Source organism: Pteropus vampyrus, unplaced genomic scaffold (genome assembly GCF_000151845.1).
Source record: "Pteropus vampyrus isolate Shadow unplaced genomic scaffold, Pvam_2.0 Scaffold2, whole genome shotgun sequence".
In the NCBI taxonomy this organism is placed as follows: Eukaryota; Metazoa; Chordata; class Mammalia; order Chiroptera; family Pteropodidae; genus Pteropus; species Pteropus vampyrus.
The window spans coordinates 18,738,339-18,758,282 of record NW_011888783.1 but is presented as its reverse complement, the minus strand read 5'-3'; the positions used below and the strand labels follow the sequence as shown (position 1 = coordinate 18,758,282).

The window sequence follows — 19,944 nt, the reverse complement described above, 5'->3', positions numbered from 1 at the left end:
TATCTTTTACTGCCTACTACGCTATCATGGGTACTCAAGAAATATTTACTATTAAAAGAAAAAAACATATCAATGGGCCCAGAGCAATTCTACAATGAGTCAAATGATGACTAAAAATGCTTTATTTTACTCTTATTTTGTAGGTATTATTACTTGGCATTCCGAGCGCATCAAACACCTCTTGCTAGCAAAGAGAGCTGTGTCGCTATCTTGGAAAAGTCCAGACTAGATCACTGGGTTCTGGGAAAAACAAAGGTAGGTCTTTCTTTATTGTTCACATTGTCACCTGTGACACTCTACTGCGTACCTTCGTCTCTTGTCAGTGATATGAATGACTCTGTAAGTCATGTAGCTTAGCAGACAAGACCTCGACATAACAGTGATCTTTGCTGGTCTTGGATCAGGAGTCCCAGGACATCAGGGACCAGAGAAGGAGCATGTGCCTCCTGTTCTGCATATAGTATGAGAGCCATTTAGCATTTCTAGAATGAGATCTTTGAGCTCATTTTAAAATGTTCCTTTTTTCAGTGCTACTTATTTCAGCACCACATACAAATACACAAGTCATGTTAGTGACAATAATGAGTATCTTTTGTGGTTTTTGGCCATTTTTCATTAGACTCGTGTTGTGTTATTTATTGCATACCCTGATTAGTAGCCTCATTGTGTATAACTTTTCATCTGGGAGAACATCACATCCCTGTGGGATTCCAGGTTTTATGGTCCATTTGAATTGCCCTACAAAGCCAGCCTTAGCCTGAGTGTTAGTGTTGATGGCAACACCACTGTTCCTTGGCAGGAAATAAATCGTTGAGGGTCATCTAGATCTCTCTCTTTCTTAACTTCCGTTGGCTATGGGTCAGTTCTGTTGGTTAGCACCTCCATGAGAGACTGTGGGGAAAGAACCCAGAGATCAAGCTGAGAAAATGGAACTCATGGCAGAAATGAGGCAGGCTTGGAGAACATTTTGCATCTCTTGTTAGCCTCATTGTATGTTTATATCCGTAATCACAGATTGGCTTAACCTTCGAAGGGGAATTGTATGTGCTTCCAAGGAGTTCATAATATTAGCATAAATCAAGTCACTGTAAACTATGCTGGAATAGGGCAAATGTCTGCTTGGGAGCCCATATGTAATGCTGAAACTAATGTCTTGTTTCAGGTTTTCCTCAAATATTACCATGTTGAGCAATTAAATTTGCTACTACGAGAAGTCATCGGCAGAGTGGTTGTGCTGCAGGCATATGCCAAGGGGTGGCTTGGAGCCAGGAGATACAAAAGAATCAGAGAGAAGAGAGAGAAGGGGGCCACTGCCATCCAGTCAGGTAAATGATCCTGAATCCTGGCATTTCATTAAGTACAGGAAACCACTCACCTGTTATTTTTCTCAGTGATTTCTTCTCTTCTTCCTCCCACCTTCCTTCCCTTCCATTTTTGCTTCAGCAAAATTTATCAAATGCCAACTGCAGGGCCAGGTCCTGTGCTAGGTACTGGGGACCAAGCCATGAACAAGACCCCCATGGTCCTTGACCTCCAGATAACCAAACAAGCCATCACAACACATTGTGACAAGAGGTAAAAGAGAGGCAGTATGAAGTAGATGGTTATAAAACCCAAATCACTCAGACATGTGTCCCAGCTCCCAGGTGACTGACATAATACACACTTCAGGTCCCTTACTAGATTTTTAGAATTACTAATGCCACTTCCAGAAGGCTTTTTTTTTTTTTTTAAAGCTCAAACAGAGCTTGTAAACCAAGGGAGCAAAACACTAGACTGTCATTTGCCCAGCCCAGTCAGTGCCTCTTTGCACACATGTGTGTGTCATTTGTGTTACAAACAGCATTTGGCTCCAGTGCTATTGATGAGTGGTTGTGAAAGGCCTAGCCCATCTTGAACATAGCAGATGGTTTCCTTTGTGCACTCGTACGCCGGAATCATAACATTCGCTCTGGACTTCATGACTTCACTCAACAGCGTGGAGAGCTATGACGCTCTCATGAGGGAGCAAAAAGGAGAGGCAGTCGTGCTCCTGGCGGGTGGCTTAATGCCCAAGTTCTCTGTCTGAAGGACTCAGCACACCTCCAGAGATGCTCTCTCTCTTTCTCTCTTCATTCATTTCCTTTGCTTTTTCCCTTCCCGTCACACATTTTATCTCCCTTGGCACAGTTCGTGGCACATAGTTTACCCTCACCAAATACAAGTGTTGTTCTGCTAATTATTTTCTTGACTTCCCTTTTTATATTTTTCTCCTCCAACTTTCATGTTTAGACCTTCCTCCCAATAAAAAATATGGAACAAATCAGGCTATTCCAGCTCTTTCCCATCCCCCAAGTTCTAAAGACAGAGCTTCCTCCACGGATTGGAACGACAGGGAAACACCTCTCCTAGGATGTGGGTCCCTAATAATTCTTAAGTGGAATCCAGACTGTTCTGCAAACTGACTGCCTGAACAAAAATAACTCCTCCTCTGATGCATCTTAGAGGCCAAGCTGAGAGTACAGAGAGGCCCCTCTTTCCCATAATCACTCACGTATCTCTGCTTGTTTTGTTCAGTGAGAAAGCAGGAGAGAGAAGGAGAGGGATAATAGATTGGAGGGAAAACAGCTTATATCAATTCTCTGGCACGTTTTTAAATTAATGTCATTCCTAGCACATGGTTTTATATTTTTAGCCTGGAGAGGATATGATGCTCGGAGGAAATTTAAGAAAATAAGCAACAGAAGGAGTGAGTCTGCTGTTCATATTCAAGCAGGTAATTAAAACATCGTTTTCATAGCGTCCACTTGGAGATATTCAGTGATTAAGTTCATATGAGTTTAGAAAAGCTGAAAGGTTAATAATTCAGGAGCACTGGAATAAGAATAAGAATTCTAGTGGGGCATTCTAGTGCTGGTTCTCACCACTGTGTGGTGATGATGTGATAAACCTTTCAGGAGCATTTGCTGCATGCCATACCTGGCTAAGGATGCTCTGAGTAGACACTCTTATATTCCCAATTTTATAGAAGGGGAAACTGAGACACAGAGGCGTGAAGTAACTTGTCTATGACCACATAGCTAGTCAGTGACAGAGCCAGCATTTGAACACAGACAGTCCGCATAGAATTAACTTTGCATACTGCCAAGTGAACAAATCTCTTTCCTTCTTGGAGTCAAAGAGCCCTCATCTGTGATATGAGAACACTGGCTAAAAAGGTCTAGGAGGTAGCTTCCAACCTTAGAATTCTCTGATGATATGCTAGACCTGTGTCTCAGTACCACAGAGATAGGAATAGCTCAGGGACTTTCCCAGAAAACTAAGTGTCCCACACTTAGGCCTGTATGTGGCTAAAACGGCCCTCTGGGCCCCATAGGGTGAGCACAAGATGGCTCTCATGGCTCAGCTTGGACTTGGCTGCCTGAGCACTCTGAGTTGTTTCTGGTGCATCGATCCTCTTCCTGGCTCCCAGGTTACTCTGCTCTTCTGCAAATGGCAATATCCACAGTGGCTATCAAGCTGGGTTCCCTCTGTCACTTGAAGCTGCATGTGCCTAATGGAGGTGCTGAAAAACAGGCCCCAGAGCACGCCAAGAGCCCCCAGAGCTCAAGACACTGGAGACAGAATGTAAGAGAAGTAGCCAGTCCCATGGACTCAGCAGCAAGGAGAGGGGTAGGGTTTCAGATACTGCCATGTTTGCTTGAAGCTAACTTTTAAATAAATCAGTTGTAACCTGTTCTAGGAGATCTCTGCCCAGAACCTGGCTCCTGGAACACTCCTCAGAACTCTCTTAGGCCAGCGGTCCTCAACCTTTTTGGCACCAGGGGCCGGTGCTCCTATGATAACCTAATGCCTGATGATCTGAGGTGGAGCTGAGGCGGTGACACTAGCACTGGGGAGCAGCTGCAAATACAGATGAAGCTTCGCTCACAGACCCGCTGCTCACCTCCTGCTGTGTGGCACGGTTCCTAAGAGGCCACAGACCAGTACCCATCCACGGCCCCCAGGAGCTGGGAACCCCTGTCTTAGTCCACAGTAGAGGCCTAAAGTCTTTATTCAAAACCAAAATGTTTGTGAGGAAAGGGTGTCATTTAAATGCAAATATGTAAGTTTTACACCATCCCCTGGGATTCTAAGCTCTGCAACTTCAAAGCTTCAGGAAGAGAGTTGCAATTCTAGTTGTAGCATAAAAAAGACAACTCAAAGTGCATTTGTTCCCTACTTGCCCACCTCCTCCCACCCCTTGGTCCCTGTTAGAGGATACTGGGCTGATTTCTGATCTTTGCAGTTTGGCCCAAAGCCCAACATATGTTTTAAAATATAAACATTGAGATTCTGTATTGTTGATCCACTGAATCCAGTGCTTAGGATCATAAGTCAAATGTTCCCTCTCCGATAATCGTGTTTGGAGGACTCCCTTTTTGCATTCTGTTATTGCCAAGTGAAGGCTGGATATTGCCAGTCAGGTCACCTTCATCATCGTATCAGGCCAATCATGATTACATGTTTTCAGTGCAGTGGGATAGGTACCACGGAAAGATCATTTTGTTTCATGGAAAGAGACAACACATTTCTTAATGGGCTTCCTTTCTTTTATCCTTTTTTTTTTTTCCCAACTTTGCAAGCATCATCTTCCTTAAGTTGGCAGCCAGTGTTCCCACTTACCAAGTGGCTTTGGGCATTTCTATTAATGAAGCGTGCAGGGGCTTGGGCAGGCATGAAGGCAATAAGGATGGCACTAACGCCACCTCTTTTCCTTGAAGTAGAGTCGTGGCAGCCAGAATAAAAGCAGGCAGAGTCTCTGCCATTCAGTGGACACCATGAACAGGAATTGAGGTGCTTTTGTGTTATCAGAAAAGGTACATGGATAGGGTAATGACATTTTGCCATTTTAAGGGCAGTTTACTTTTACTTTAGAATCTTTTCCTTATCTTCATATTCGAAGGCATGATTGTGTCCATCTAAAAAGCGAAGCAACTCATTTCAACTTTTCTGTTTTGGGGTGTGCTCTTCCCAAACACAGTCCTCTTATTATAAGCTCCTCTTCGTGCCAAGTAGAACAAACTCCAGACATAGTGGTTCTCTTCATTCTGAAGCATGCGGGAAGTAGCTTGGGTATGTTATCGTAGCTCAAACTTTTCTGGTTGTTGTCTAAGGTTTTCTCTAACTTATTGTTTTTTCAACAAATTGTTTTATTTGAAATTTAGATTCTGTGAGTGAGTTTGTTTATATTCAAGTCCTGGCCCTTAATCTTTTTTTTTTTTTTTTAAATCGTGTTGCTAAGATATGTTATATACTTTTATAAAAGCAGCCCTTGAAATTTAGGAAGCATTTGGCCTACATGTTGCTACAGAGCATATTGAAATTTGTTTTCCTTTCATCTCCTTCCCAATAAAAGCAGCCGCATGGCTTATCCCTTTAGCTTCCTCAGAACTTCCTTTCAGAATTCCCGATCTATTAGGGCACATTCACATACCAGAAACAAGATGCCTTTTCATGCTGTCAACCTTTTTTCATCTGAAATGTAAATTAATTCTTGCTGGTATGCCTTGACAGAGATCAAAGTCGGGGTATTAACCTTCCTGGGCTTTCTCCGGGAATCCATCCCCAGGACCAGGCTGCTGCTGTTAGGAGGCCAGTGTCCCCGTTATGGGGCCTTCCTCCAGGCAGCCCTTGGTCTAGGAGCCACTATTTCAAAGACTAAGAGTCCTTTTGTAAATGACCTCATTATCACTTTAAACTAGGTGAGAAGTGATCTGCCCGGTTGATTCTTAAGAGAGGGGAGGGAAGGAGAGAAGGAGGGAGGGAAGGAAGGAAGAAGACAGAGGGAGAGAGAAGGAAGGAAGGAGGGAGGGAGGGAGGGAGGGGAGAAAGAGAGAGAGAGAGAGTAGAGAAGCGCTGCTCATATTAATTGTGGGCCCTTCAGTCAGATTCCTGGAGCTTGTTTAAGTGGTTCTGACAGCGAGAGATCTCAGTGTGATAGAGGAGGGACAGGGCTCCAGATTGGAAACCTCTCCCCTTGCTCAGTGGGTCATTTCTTGCTTGTCATTCTTTGAGGTAGGCCACATTTGCATTTTCAAAATAAACAGATGCCTTTCAAATACATGAGCTGGTGGTCTAGAGATCTCTGCGGGCCCAAACAGTTCACCAGCCAGTGATCAAATGCTGGAAGAGAAAACAAACGGAAAAGAATACCCTAGGTACATGCACATTTATTTCCTCTGTGTATAACATTGTGCCTGCAGTGGAGGGCCTTTATAAGAGGTGGGCTCTCAGGGAGAGAGAGCAGGGGTCCCAAGCAAAAGTATAGTATATCAGTCTCCTTTTGGGGGAGGGAGCAGCTGTGAATGTCATCTTGGTGAGAAATGGCATATTTTGTTGTGTTTTTTTGTTGGTGGTGGTTAATGGTAATAATAGGCTTTTGCCATAGAAAATCATATTCCTTTAAACACCAAAGGATTAAAAATACATACTTTTTAATCAGAAAAATAAGATTGGATGTATTAGTGTTCAGATGGATGGGGTATTCTATGTAAAACTTAACAGTTATCTATCATTCTATTCCTAATCTATTTTTTAAATGAACTCTTAAGTTTCAGAAAGTGAATGTAACTAGATTTATTCGACTAAAAATGCATATATTCCTCAGTAAATACTATCAAAGCAAACAACCTGTGGGGAATTTTTTAAAAAGATCTACAATGTCTCATTCTTTAAGCTTTTGAAAGCACTGGATTTAAAACTGCCCCTCTAATTCAAGATCAGCTTTTCAAAGAAGGGCAAAGTGGTAGGCCCCTGTCTCAGAGGGGAAATGCCTTGAGTAGGTGACCAGTGGAGCCCTAGGGGCTGGGAACAGAATTTCAAAGACTGTCTCCCAAGAGGAGCAGGCTCTCCTAGGGCCCCTCCTCCCCTCTCCCCACTCCCTGGGAGCACGGCGAGCCATTGGTTTACAGCACATTTTCATCCGATTGCTTCAGTGCTCTGTACATTGTTTGTTTCTCTTTCTCTCTGTCCTGTCTCTGATCAGCTTCCTATTTCCCTCCTTGGCCCTTCCAACAACACAGATGTTATCGGAAGATAACAGTAGCACTAAAAAAAAAAACCCACGTCCATTTGTCTTTCTGATGCCTTTTGGGGAAAGCACTTCAGAGCGTCAGCCATGACTCTGCCAAGACCTCTGCCAAGGCCGAGGGGGTGCCTTCCTTGAGCCTGTGAACAGGCATTTTAAACTGGCTACAGCTGGAACTGCTGGATACTTCATGTAATGCCAGCTGATGGGAGTTGCTTTAAATGCTGGTTCCAGAGGGGAAAGCAAGCATCCTGTCCAGACAGGCTCTGGCAAACTCAGACACAATTTCTGAGAGCAATTTAACAGAGGCTATTTAACTTCTTTTAGAAGCCTGGCCCTACAGCATAACAGAATGAAATTTTTAGTGTTTAAAACTACCTGAACTTTTAAATCTCTTTCAGCGTGAGGCCTCCTTCAAGCCTTTCTTAACTTTAAAAAGATGGTTCCTTTAGCATTTTTGGTGGATTGGCAATGACTAACTTGGTGGTTGCAACAATTTCCTAGAATTAGATTTCCAGAAATGTCCCTAGGTGTGCAGGGAAACTATATTTTAAATTAGAAAATTTCTTTCCTTCATTCACTTATTCAGCAACTATTTGTTAAGCATCTGCTTTTGGCTGGGGTTACCATGATGAACAGTGGGATTTAATTTGAGGCTTCAAATTTTCCATCTCTACTACAGAGGGCTATAAAACACACTCTCCCTCAAAGGGATACTGTTTGTATAAATCAGGTACTCTATATTAAGTCAACGCTCATTGGAAGGGAGTTCCATAAAACTCCAATGCAAAACAAAGAGTAGAAATCATTATAAAATATAGCCGAGGATATGCATTGAAATGACCCATGTTTCTTGAAGGTAAAAATGGCTGTGGTAGATATTTTTCATTCTGACCAAGCTGCATGTAAGCAGATTGCTGATCACAAGCCAAACAGTAGAGGGAAGTCAAGTGAAGGCACCATTAAGGGAAAAGGCCCACACTGAACAAACAATAAAAATAAGCATGCCCTCTCTCACTTCTTTCTGAGTCTCTATTTGTCATTCTACTCTATCTCACTGTCTCTTCACTCTCTCTATTTCTCTTAGAAAAATTCCTGATCGTTTCACACAAAAGCTTAATTTTTTAAAATGTGAGAGAAGACAAGTTCCAAACTCTTCTTGGTCATCAGGCAGAAGCCAGATGCCTGTCTTTTCTTGGTGTTTTAGGCCATAACCACATAAGAATGAAGAAACATCTAGGGGAAAGAAATAACTGGAGCATCTGGGCTTGGGATGACTTGTGCACTGTAAACTAGCTCACTCCATGTCTTCTAAACCTTTGTCTAACAGAAAACAGGGTGCCCTTCAGGCTTATGCAAGGGGTCCTGCTCAGTCCACTCACATGCTGTCTGGGTTTCTCTAACTCTCTAAGTAAAGAGCTGTGGCTGATTTCTAACAGCAATAGGCTTAACATTTTAGAAGAGGAAAATGTTTGGGGGTACAAGCATTGTAATTTACTTTGGGAAAAGGTGCCTTGTCTGTGAGCAGCATCAGGACCTACAGAGAACTCCTGAAGCATAGCTTAGAGGAAGTGGTTTATAGCAGAGAGAAGGCTTGGCCTGTGGCTTCAAGGTTTCTGTCAAGAAATGGGCTCTGCCAAACCTCGGTTGGGCACAAACAATAGAATTCTTGCCGTGAAATAATTCGGAAGGCAGAGGAATATCTTTTACTGTGAAATCAAATTATTGCCCATGTTAGAATTAAACACCCAGAGGGCAAGGTACTATTTACCTAATGCCCAGAGAGGAAGCTGCAAAGACAGCATGGGCTCTAGGTCGGCTTGTGCCTGATGTCGTATTGACATGGCATGGAAATGTGCTTAAGATGTCGGCACCCCCAGGACTCAAGATTCAAATTTCAGAGCCTCTTCAATTTGGAATCAGTTTCTTCATCATGAACCTCATGCTGAGCTCCAGAGTCTGGCCACAAAGCGGTGGTATCTGAAACATTATCTTTACCACCACTTCAATGATGAATGTTGCAACATTATTATGATCAACAACATACTTAAGTTGCCTTTATATATTTATATTTTTTCAAGTTTTTTTCATATAGAATCATAAAATGTATCACATTTTATAACCTTCATTAGTTATTTATGTACATAATAAAGAAAGATTTACAGAAAAAAATAATTATGCTTTGGCAAAATGATCAGACTTTTTTCCTTAAAAGTCTCTTATGTGTAGAAAGGCAGGTTTTGTTTTCTTCCTCAACAGATGAAACAGAGGCAAAGGGAGTTTAAATAACTTGTCTCCCCTTGTGTGTTATGTGAGTTTAAGAATCTCACATAACAGAGTTTAGATCTCTCTTCTGAGTCTTCACCCAATGCTTTTTCCAGTAGGCCATGCTCTACCATTGGTATCCATCTTGGATATGGCACATGGACATAGGGTACCAGTCAGAGGTATGGGAAGAGTTTTACATACTATTCTACCATGTGGACTTCAGAGTCAAAACAATAGACTTTAAATCCTGGCTATGCCACCATTTGTCATATGGTTTGGGAAAAGTAACTTCTGAGCTGTTTCCTCAGTGATGAAATGGGACTCCTTAAAGTCTAATTCTCAGGACTGTTGTGAAGAGATATGCAAAGTGTTCTGTACAATACCCGTACAGGGCAGATATTTAGTAAATGTTAGTTCTTTCTCTGTACTCCCTTTCTAAATATAAAGTTCACTGGGGAAAAAAATCAGCCTGTGAAATATTCTTCTAGGGTGAGCATAATAATGCTGTAACTTCAAAAAGATGAAACTATTTCTCTCACTTTCAGAAAAAAAATAGTACCTGCCAAATCTAAAATACAGTTACAATAAAACCTTTATAAAAGAGAGAATTTTTCAAATCTTAACTTATGTCTGCTTATTTGACAGAGAAAAATTCAAGTACGATAATGATATGTGAAAGATTTCAGGTAGTTTTTGTTTTTGTAAAGAACTGTGTTCCATCACTCTGAGAGCTCAATTCATTTGTGTAGATAAATTTTTCAGTGACCTCAAGATTGTTAAGACTTAGTTGGTATGCTGCTGACATCATTTTTCCCGTTCATTGGTTTGAGGCTCTCCTGTAACTTGTTCTGTAAAATTTCAAGTCCCCTTTTCACCCCCTTCCAGGAAGTCAGAACTTCTAAAATCCAGGAGTTAAATATCACCCTGATTTGCTGTCTGCTAGCATGGAAAGCAAGTTGCCTTTCAGATGTCTAAAGAGTTGGAAGATCTTGGTGTCCCTATCATGCTTAACCCACAGTGACGGGTGATTGGCAGCATAACAGCTGAGTGACAGTCATTTGGCTAGTAGTTCAAACCCCAACACGAAAAACCATAGCAGGATCATGGCTTGATTTGCTGTGGCCATGAAGTCTGAATCACCAAGCATGGAGGCAGAGGCAGAGGTGACAGCTGGTAGCCATTCTCCTCAATAAAGTTGTGACGGTTGAGATGTATAAGCAACCAGAGCCTGTTAATTTCATAGACTTCGAGCCAAGTACTTAGTGTCAAAACTAGCTATGGTCAATGATGCAAATGGCTGTGAAGGGTCCCCTATCAACAGCAAGGCTCTCTCTTCCAGACTCTTTCCTCTTAGCAAGTTAAGAGCGATTAGATCCTGCTTTCCAGAAACATTTCAGTTTGAAAAGAAGGCCTTATCCTTTTATTTTTTTTAAGTCGGATTTATTGAGGTATACTTTACATATCATAAAACTTGAACAGTTTGATACAATTGTATGAACACATACAGTCAGGTAACCACCTCACTATCAAGAAAAAGAACATTTCTGAAAAACTCTCTCATGTTCCTTTTCTCATTCATCCCTCCTCCACCCTCAGCTCCTGCGACCACTATGTGTTTTCTGTCTCTATAATTTTGCCTTTTACAACACGTCATATAAATAGTCATATAACATACAGATTCTTTAATCTGGTTTCTTTAATCTGGTTTCTTTCACTTAGTGTAACGTTTCTGAGATTCGTCAGCGTCATTGCTGTTATCATTTCTTTTTCATTGATGAGCAGAATTCTAGTGAATGGATGTACCACACTTTTGTCAGTTTACCACCTAACAAATATTTGTTTCCAATTCTTGGCGATTATGAATAAAGCTGCTATATACATTCAGAACTTTACCTTTTTTAGAAAAGTTTATAGAAAAATAAATAACTGCTTTATAAGAAATCAGAACTGTATGAGCCAAAATGATCCTAGGGGTGTGAATTATTTCTTTCTTGATTAACCAACAGAAATGCTTATTTTCCTAACATCTTATACTTTTACATAGCAATTTACAGTTTATACAAAGCACTTTTGCTCATCTTATTCTTATAATTGTTATAGTAACCTTGAGAACTAGGCTATGAATCTTACCCAATTTTATAGACGATGGCTAAGAAACCTCCCTGCAAAACAGACTGCCTAACTCCTGATCTGCTGTCCTTCTTCCAGAACATTTCCTGGACATCCTGTCTGTGCAGAACACTTCTAGATGCTTTAGACACAGTCACAAAACAACATTAAAAATTGTGGTCTTTTTCCCTTCAGAAGGGAACAGTCTTATGCTCCATATCATGTGTCATCAGGGAAATGCAAATTAAAACCACGATTTACATCTGTGAGAATGGCCAAAGTCTGGAACACTGACAACACCAAATGCTAGTGAGGATGTGAAGCTAGAGGAACTCTCACTCACTGCTGTTGGGAATGCAAATGGTACAGCCACTTTGGAAGACTGTGGTGGTTTCTTACAGAACTAAATGTACTCTTACCATATGATCCAGTAATTATACTTTTTGGAATTTACCTGAAGGAGTTGAAAACTTATGGCCACACAAAAATCTGCACACAGATGTTTAAGGCAGCTTTATTTATAATTGCCAAAACGTGGAAGCAACCAATATGTCTTTCAGTAGGCGAATGGATCAATAAACCATGGTACATCCAGACAGTGGAATATTACTCAGTGCTAAAAAGAAATGAGCTATCAAGCTATAACAAGACCTGAAAGAACTTTAAACGCATATTACTAAGTGTAAGAAGCTGGTCTGAAAAGGCTACATACTGTGCGATTCTAACTATATGACATTATGGAAAAAGACAAAACTATGGAGACAATAAGAACAATGGTTATCAGCGATTAGAGGGGAGGGATTTTAAGGCAGTGAAAATAGGCTGTATGATACCACAATGATGGATATATGTCATTATACATTTGTTGAAACCCATAGAATGTGCAACACCAAGAGTTAACTCTAATATAAATGATGGACTTTGGATAATTATGATGTGTCATTGTAGGTTCATCAGTTGTAACAAATGTACCCCTCTGGTGGAGGATGTTGAAAATGGGGGAGGCTGTACATGTTTGAGGGCAGAGGGTATACGGGAAATCTCTGTACTTTCTCCTCAATTTTTATCGTGAACCCAAAACTGCTCTAAAAAAGTAGTCTTTTTAAAGGAGGGCGGAGAGGACGATCAGATGGAACCAGAACCTACACACCTGCCACAGCCTTTAAACGACTATTAAGCCAGGGCCAACTAACACAGCAACAAGAAACAAATGATCTATGAAGCTAGCCCCAATTCTTTTTGGAAGCAGGCAGGGCATAAGTCATAAGAAATAAATCCAACATGAGGCTGATAGGAGTCAGAGGAAAAGAGAGCAACAGTTCCTAGATGCATGAAGGGAATGGGCAGTCCCCAGATGGCAGTGTTCCAGGGCAGGCAAGAAACCGACTTCTGGGATAAGGGAAAACCTCTCTCCTTAGCTGCCAAGATAGTGAAAGCAATTACCAGGCAAGACTTTCTTTGAACTCAAAGTTTGACTGAGATAATGATTGGAATTAAGTACTAGAGAATCAAAGTGGAAAAAATGCTCTCATAGGCCTGAAATTACTAAATTTGTTTTGTGTGGAGGCCAGGATTTCTGATGCAGCTGTAGGAAAAAAATATGTTAATGAGATTCTAGTTCTTTTTAAAATGTTACTTTTTCGATGCTGCTGTTGGTGGCATTTGCCAGTCGGACCTCCCACAAGTTGGCCTCTTTATGTTCTGATAAAATGGCTGCTGACCAGCTGTCATTCCAGCCAGAAACCACGCTGGCTCCTTGTGCAATCGACCAGCAGCAGTTAGGAGGGTAAGCCTGGGCTTTTGTGCCTCATCTGTATGCGCCTTCTCTGCCAGGTACAGTGGGCACCCTTTGCCAGGTCTATTATGAGGGCAGGAAAGCTTACCCAGCCTAGCTCACTAACCAGGAAATCTTCCCAGACAGTGTCCCTGCTGGAAACAATGCCTGCCTCTGTCCTCTGGTGGGTCATCAAATGCCAGACCAGTCCAAGGCTCCCTTCTGCCGCAGCTGACTTAGAAGCCCAGGCATGTGCAAGAAATAAAGTCTGAACTTTTACTTCCACTTATAAAGGAAAAAATAAGAGTAGGGGTCAATGATTTTTAAATGTTTAAGTAAATGGAGCGGCACCATGCATTACTTAGGAATTCAGGCTTTAGGGCAAAACTGATTGGGTTCGAACCTTGGCTCTGCCACTCTCCAGTGACTCCTGGGCAAGACGTTTAACCTCCCCGTGCCTCAGTTTCCTCAGCTATAAAATGGAAATAATGGTGGTCTCTACCTTTTAGAGTTACTATGAGGATTGAATGAGTTAATTTTTGTAAAGGGCTTAGGAAAAAGCATGGAACCTAAGAATTCATACATTTGTGTTTGTTAAATAAAAATAATGGATGTCTCCCTAGCTCCTGGCCCTAATTCTTCTTCCTTCCACCCTACTCTATTTACCAAATCAAGCTAAATGCATATACCTTACCTTTTTCTTCTATTTCAGTCCTTACTATCTGTCAGTTTGCCATCCTTATATTAGTTTCCTCAGGCTACCATAATAAATCACCCCAAACTTTGTAGCTTAAAACAACAGAAATTTATTCTCTCACAGTTCAGGAGGCTAGAATTCCAAAATCAAGGTGTCAGTAAATTGGGTTTCTACTGGAGGCTCCGAGAGAGAATTCTGTCCATATCTTTCTCCTAGCTTCTAGTGGTTCCCTGCAATGCTGGGCATTCCTCAGCTCATAGACCCATCACTCCACTCTCAGCTTCCTTTGTCACATGCACTTTCCCTGTGTCTCTCCGTGTCTTCACATGGGCTTCTTCTAAGGACACTAATTATTGGATTTAAAATATACCTTCATCCAGCATGACTTCATCTTAAACCAATTACATCTGCAAAGACTCTATTTCCCAGTAAGGCCACATTCTGAAGTTCCGGACAGACGTGGGTTTTGAGAGAACATTAGTCTAGCCAGTTCATCACCTTAAAAACTTCAGGATACTTTCACATCTCTTATCTCGTTCTAGTTTTATTCTCTGTGTTAGAATGGAAGCTCCATGAGAGACCCACCTCTTTAAGAGTAGTTGGAAGCAGCTGGCATTTCTTAACGTGGGGATGTTTCCTGGGCCACCTTAAAGGACTGGAAAGACATGGTGCCATTGGGCTGGGTGTGGAAAGGTGATGCCAGAGGTAGGAGAGTCACCCAGAAGGAGGGTGAGGGACAAGATGAAATCAATTCTCATCTGAGGAAATAAAGAAAGAGAAAGATCAGAGATCCCAAATATTCTAATATGGTATATCTAGAAGTACTGCTGGCAGAATTGGAAACAGACAGAGTCAGAAGGAAGGTTCAGGAAGAGAGAGAACAAGATCTAGATCACAGGTCAGGGAGAAAGGAAATGGGACAGGGTTGGGGCAGAGCCTGAAGACTATTTCTTCTGTAGTGAGAAGGGATCATGCTGCCACTGTTATTTCTTTTAAAGCCAAAGGACCCAGTTGTAAAGAACTTGCCCTTTCCAGATACCTGAGGTAGTCAGAGATGTTGGAACATCTTCACCCCAACCTGACCTTGAACAGCGTAGAGAATGGAAGAAGAGGTATAACAGCTGATATAAACACTTTGATATTTTTCATTCAAGCCATCAACTGTTTTGGTGGAGAAATATTTAGGTGTTTATCAACGTGAACTAAGTTGATTGGATGATGAAAAGCTGCAATTGTGATATTCCTCAACTGAGTATACGGTGTGAGGCTTGTCTTGTCTGTGACAGTGTCATTGGTTGTCAACCCACACGGTCCGTGAACAGAGCTACAAGAGGAAAGGAAGGGAAAGGTGTGCTTGAGGGGCGGAGATGTGGCTCCTCTTTTTTATTTCCCTGGTGGTAGCAACCAAAGAGGCAATAGCAAAGCCATCCAGTTGTCAAACCAGGAGCCCTGGCCTGGTGCACTCATGACCTCTATTTGTCACCCAGCACCCTATTTGACTAATGCAGTCTGTGAGACAGAGAGGTCCTCTGAATTACTCAACATCACCAAGCTAGGAGGGAGTCCGGCCAAGACAGTTATTAATTCTCCTACTCCTTACCATTTTGCCCTTTCTAACCACACTATGTTAAATCTTTAAAATAAGCACCAGGTCTGTTGAGATTCATCATCTTAGAGCCTCAAACCGTAAGACAAATGTGGGTTTCCTTAGCCAAGTTGTGTCACACAGTTTGGTAATTTATCTAGGTGTGGGAGTATAACCTTGAGAGGTTTCTCCTTTGTTTCATTCCACAGGGCGCCCTTCAGACCAAAGCAGTGATGCACACCTCATTGTCACAGGGGACACCAGGGAAAGTGCCCAGGTTCTAGACTGCAGTAAGCCTGGTGACCACAAAGGTGAGGTCATTAGAGATTTGAGATGGGTGTCCTGTATTTGGGGACATTCCAGAGACGGTTCCAGAACTGGAAATGATCCAGAACTGATAGGGACCTTCTGTCTGCCACTCTTTTTTTTCCCTATAGGTAGGTGATAGGTGCTTAAATTCAGGGGCAGCTTAGCAAGGGACCCTGAAAGACGATCTCACAGAGGTCCACAGAAGGGGAGAGAGTAGACAGGGATAAGTTAGCCCTTCTGCAGCTGCTCCCTCCGCCCACTTCCCCGTTCGCTGGAGAAACTGGCCTAGTTGCGGCTCCCCTCACCCACCGCTTCCCTTCAACCCGTACTCTTGGAGCAGACCCTAACATGTTTCTGTCTGATTTACCTTAAGACTTATGAAAGTTTAGCTTTTCAGGCAGATCTTTCTGTGATCCTGAAATTATACACAGACCTCAACCTGATTGAGAACATTCATGGGGGAAGGAGCACTGTGGACAAGAAATTAAAAATTGGGTTATCTGGTCTAAAATTGCCATTAATTAACATCATTGTAAAATGAGAGAATTGGACTAAATCAGTGGTTTTTAAACATTTAAAAAATATTGGAATCTCCTTTTTTTTTTTTTTTTTTACAGTTTGAAAGTCCCTGGACTTCTACAGAAGCAGCTATGATTTCTTATATATGATCTTTAATATTAATGCTAGCATCTTATGAAAAGTGAGGATGAGTTGTTCTGGGTTTTACAGTAGAGTTTGCAGCAACAGTTTATCTGCCAGGCCCAGCAGTGACGCTCTGGGCATTTCCAGCTCCTTTGTAATCTGTCACCCAGCCTATATTTCAATGAAATACAGAACTAGAGCTTTCCCTGGGGGCAGGGAGGTTCAGGAGTGGAAAAAAAAGAGAAGGAGGAACCCAAGGAGCAACAGTGTTTCTTGAATTTGAGGACACTTGGGGTTGGAGACAATGAGACACTTGTCACTTTCAAAAGAAGAATGTCTACTTGTTACTGACCTAACATCTAGACCCTTTCTCCTCAGCAGAAGCCACCCATGAGAGGTCCTCCTGTTGTGATCAGCACACAGGTGTATTTTGGTTGGCCAGACACAGTGTTTTTGAAAAAACTTTGTACCCGAATGGGGCATGCATTCACCACAAACACCACCGCTCTCTGCCTGACACTGCACATATTTATGTTACCTGGGTGGCCCCAAAGGTGTTTGAGTTTGCAACACCTGCTGTGTTGTTTTCTTTCTTTTTTTCCTCTCCTGATAGTCAAATGCTTTTTCATCTTATTTCAAAATGGTCCAGTGAAGAATTGGCACATTTTTTTTCTGGGAAATATGAATGGCTCATAGAGTTCAGTCTAACTTTGAAAGAGTTCATCTCCTCCAGAGAAGTCCTTCCCAATATTGCCTTGTATCATTAAAACTTGTGTCATTAAACACTTAGGGACACTGCCCTGAAGAAAAGAGACCCATGTCTAGAGAAGCCTCTATGATCACACCTACACACACCTCGAGTCTGGTATTTTGTGAACATTTCTGCAATTTAACCTCATCATTTAATTTTTTCAGCCATACTACTGGTCTAATTCCTTTAACTTGACCTATTCACCTAGAACAAATCACCCTCTTTGACTTTTCTGTTTTTTTTCCATATCTACATTTCTCCAATCTCTTTGTTTAACAATTTCTCTAAGAGATATCAGGTGATTCCAACTGCCACCAGGATAATAATTCAAAATATTAGACAATTTTGGATTTTGCTTTGAACTCAGTGGTTTGATAACCTTCTTATTTTTTACTTATTTTTAACCTTTTTAAAATTGAGATATAATTGACGTATGACATTATATTAGTTTCAGGTGTGCAACATAAAGATTACTTCTTTTTTGTTTAAGTTTCTCTCTTTACTCTGACCCAAATCCTCTCCCTGCTTTTCAGACAGAGCTGAGGGATAGAGGAACAGACTTCATCTAAGCTTTATTAAGCATAATCTTTAAGTTTCTTTAGGTTTTTAAACTTCAAATAACTCTTAAAAATCAATATTTTGATGACTGAAGTATAAATGAATAAGAAGCATGGAATGAGTCTTCCTTCAATTACATCAACAGAAATTCTGTGGATTTTATTGGAAACCCCGGCAAAGTAACCAGGGGCATTTGTTCAGCTCGAAGTAAAGGCGTTGATGTCTCCTCTCTTTCTGGTGGCGGACCCAGCACCTTCTTAAGGAGAGTCCCAGACCAAAAGAGGCTTGGTGGTCTTTCCTGGTTTTGCTTGTGCTTTTTCCTCTCTGAATTACTATTAAACTGCTATTGCTTCATTTTATACCGAGAATCACAAATTAGGTACACACAAAGGCAATCTTGGCTTTCCACACGGGTGGTACCATATACACTTTGATCAGTGAGTGGTGGTAGGTCTTGGTGCTGCTGAATTGGGCCAGTGAACAAGGTTAAAAATTATTTGTGTCAATATTCCTTCTCAATGAAGAAACAAAGATATTTGTGTCTCAGATGTGGACTTTTCTTTTTTCTTTTTATGTCAATTCTTACCTTTATGTCACTTGTCGCAGTATTACAAGTGAGCTTGGGCCAAACAATGTTTTAGAATCCTCAAGAGGTGGAAACCTGCCTGGTCCTCTAACCGGAAGAGTTATCAATCAAGAGAAGGCAGGAAGGGGCAGTGGGGGTGGGGTTGAGAAAGGAATCAGTTAATAAAATTCTAAAAGGCTATCACTATTTCTCTTGATTTCTGCTTTTCTTCCCCTTCTTTTAATGTTGTTTTGCTTTTTGATCATAATGTTTTTTCGTTTAATAATACAAATGTAATAATGTTACATTTAAAATTTTTCTCTTTATTCTTTTGGTGCTTATAGCAATAATAATAATACAGATGGTTTTATCGTCACTGATAGTTCAAAGAATTACATTTCTTCTACATAAGAGATATTTCTATTTAAGAAACCAAATTAATAATATGGAACCAGAGCATACTCTTCCTAGAATAGACAACACAAAAACTATTGGCTTCCATATTTCGTGTTCTGCACTCTATTTTTGTTGTATTATATGTTCTTTCATTACAACATCAACTTTTTGTATTTTGTGCATCTTCCACAAATATATATTGTCACAATTGGCAAATTTACAGATTATCTTCATTAGTTATATTTTGGTTTGGGTATTACTGATTATCTAAAATAAGGATAGCAAATAGATGCAGAGTTTCTTTCATATCCCAATCGATTGATCATGACTACGTGGACCCTCGATTCTCAGCTCTGGCAGCACATTGCAGTTATTTGGGGAACTTAAAAAAATTTATGCCAGCCCCACCCCAGGTCAGTTTCTGAATCTCCAGGGGCTGGGTTCAGGTGCATTTAGAATCATCTAGGATGAATCTAATGAGCAGCCAGGATTAAGAATCATTGATCTGGAGTAGTATCTCTCAAACTTCCACATGGATCCTGATCACCTCAAGGACTTGTTAAAAACACAGACTGCAGGTCCAACCCCAGGACTTTCTGACTCACTAGGACTGGGGTGGAGCCCAAGGATTTGCATTTCTAACAAGTTTTTAGGTGATATTGACACTTCGTGTGATGTGTTCTCAAGGAGTCAGACAAAGCAGGGTCCATACTTGGAGAACCACTGATGTGAAGAGTTGTGTTAAAAAGGATCTTGAAGGTGAATTAAAGGTCAGTAGAAGAGGGTCATGATTGATTAGACATGGCTGCCAGGGTCACAGGAAGAAGGAATTGTATTTGTCACCCCCACTCTTGAGAAACTCATCAGTAAACTGTCCCCAATCTCAATGTAGAAATCAATTACTCCTGGAATGATTCCCTTTTTACAGTTAAATCTACCCTTATTGTGATAGTTCATTCCTTGACCTACTATCTTCGTCATCAAGCAGCCCTGCCCAGCCCAGCCAGGACTGGAAGCTAGTCTATTAACTCTGTCTAGCACAGAGCTATTCCGGCTACTGTGTGCTGCTACTATTGCCATCTGGAGGCCTCTAATCTCTGTCCACTATTACCAGAGAGAGGTAACTTATTTTCCTATGAGCATGAGTTATTTTATCCAATTTGCTGGCTGGGACCTAGCAGCGAGTGATGACTGCCATTACGGAACAGGTCAGCTTTGATGATGTGTCCTAAATAAAGGCGT

The 19,944-nt window shown here is 41.3% G+C and overlaps 1 protein-coding gene across 1 annotated transcript in view; it reads left to right on the top strand.

Moving 5' to 3' along the window:
* MYO3B (myosin IIIB) overlaps positions 1-19,944 on the top strand; it is a 355,967-nt gene that overhangs the window by 231,254 nt on the left and 104,769 nt on the right. Inside the window, exons 26-29 of the mRNA XM_023528462.1 lie at positions 144-255; positions 1,163-1,325; positions 2,675-2,755; positions 15,691-15,792. Of these exons, the coding sequence (XP_023384230.1) occupies positions 144-255; positions 1,163-1,325; positions 2,675-2,755; positions 15,691-15,792 (458 nt within the window). The remainder of the gene's footprint in view (positions 1-143; positions 256-1,162; positions 1,326-2,674; positions 2,756-15,690; positions 15,793-19,944) is intronic.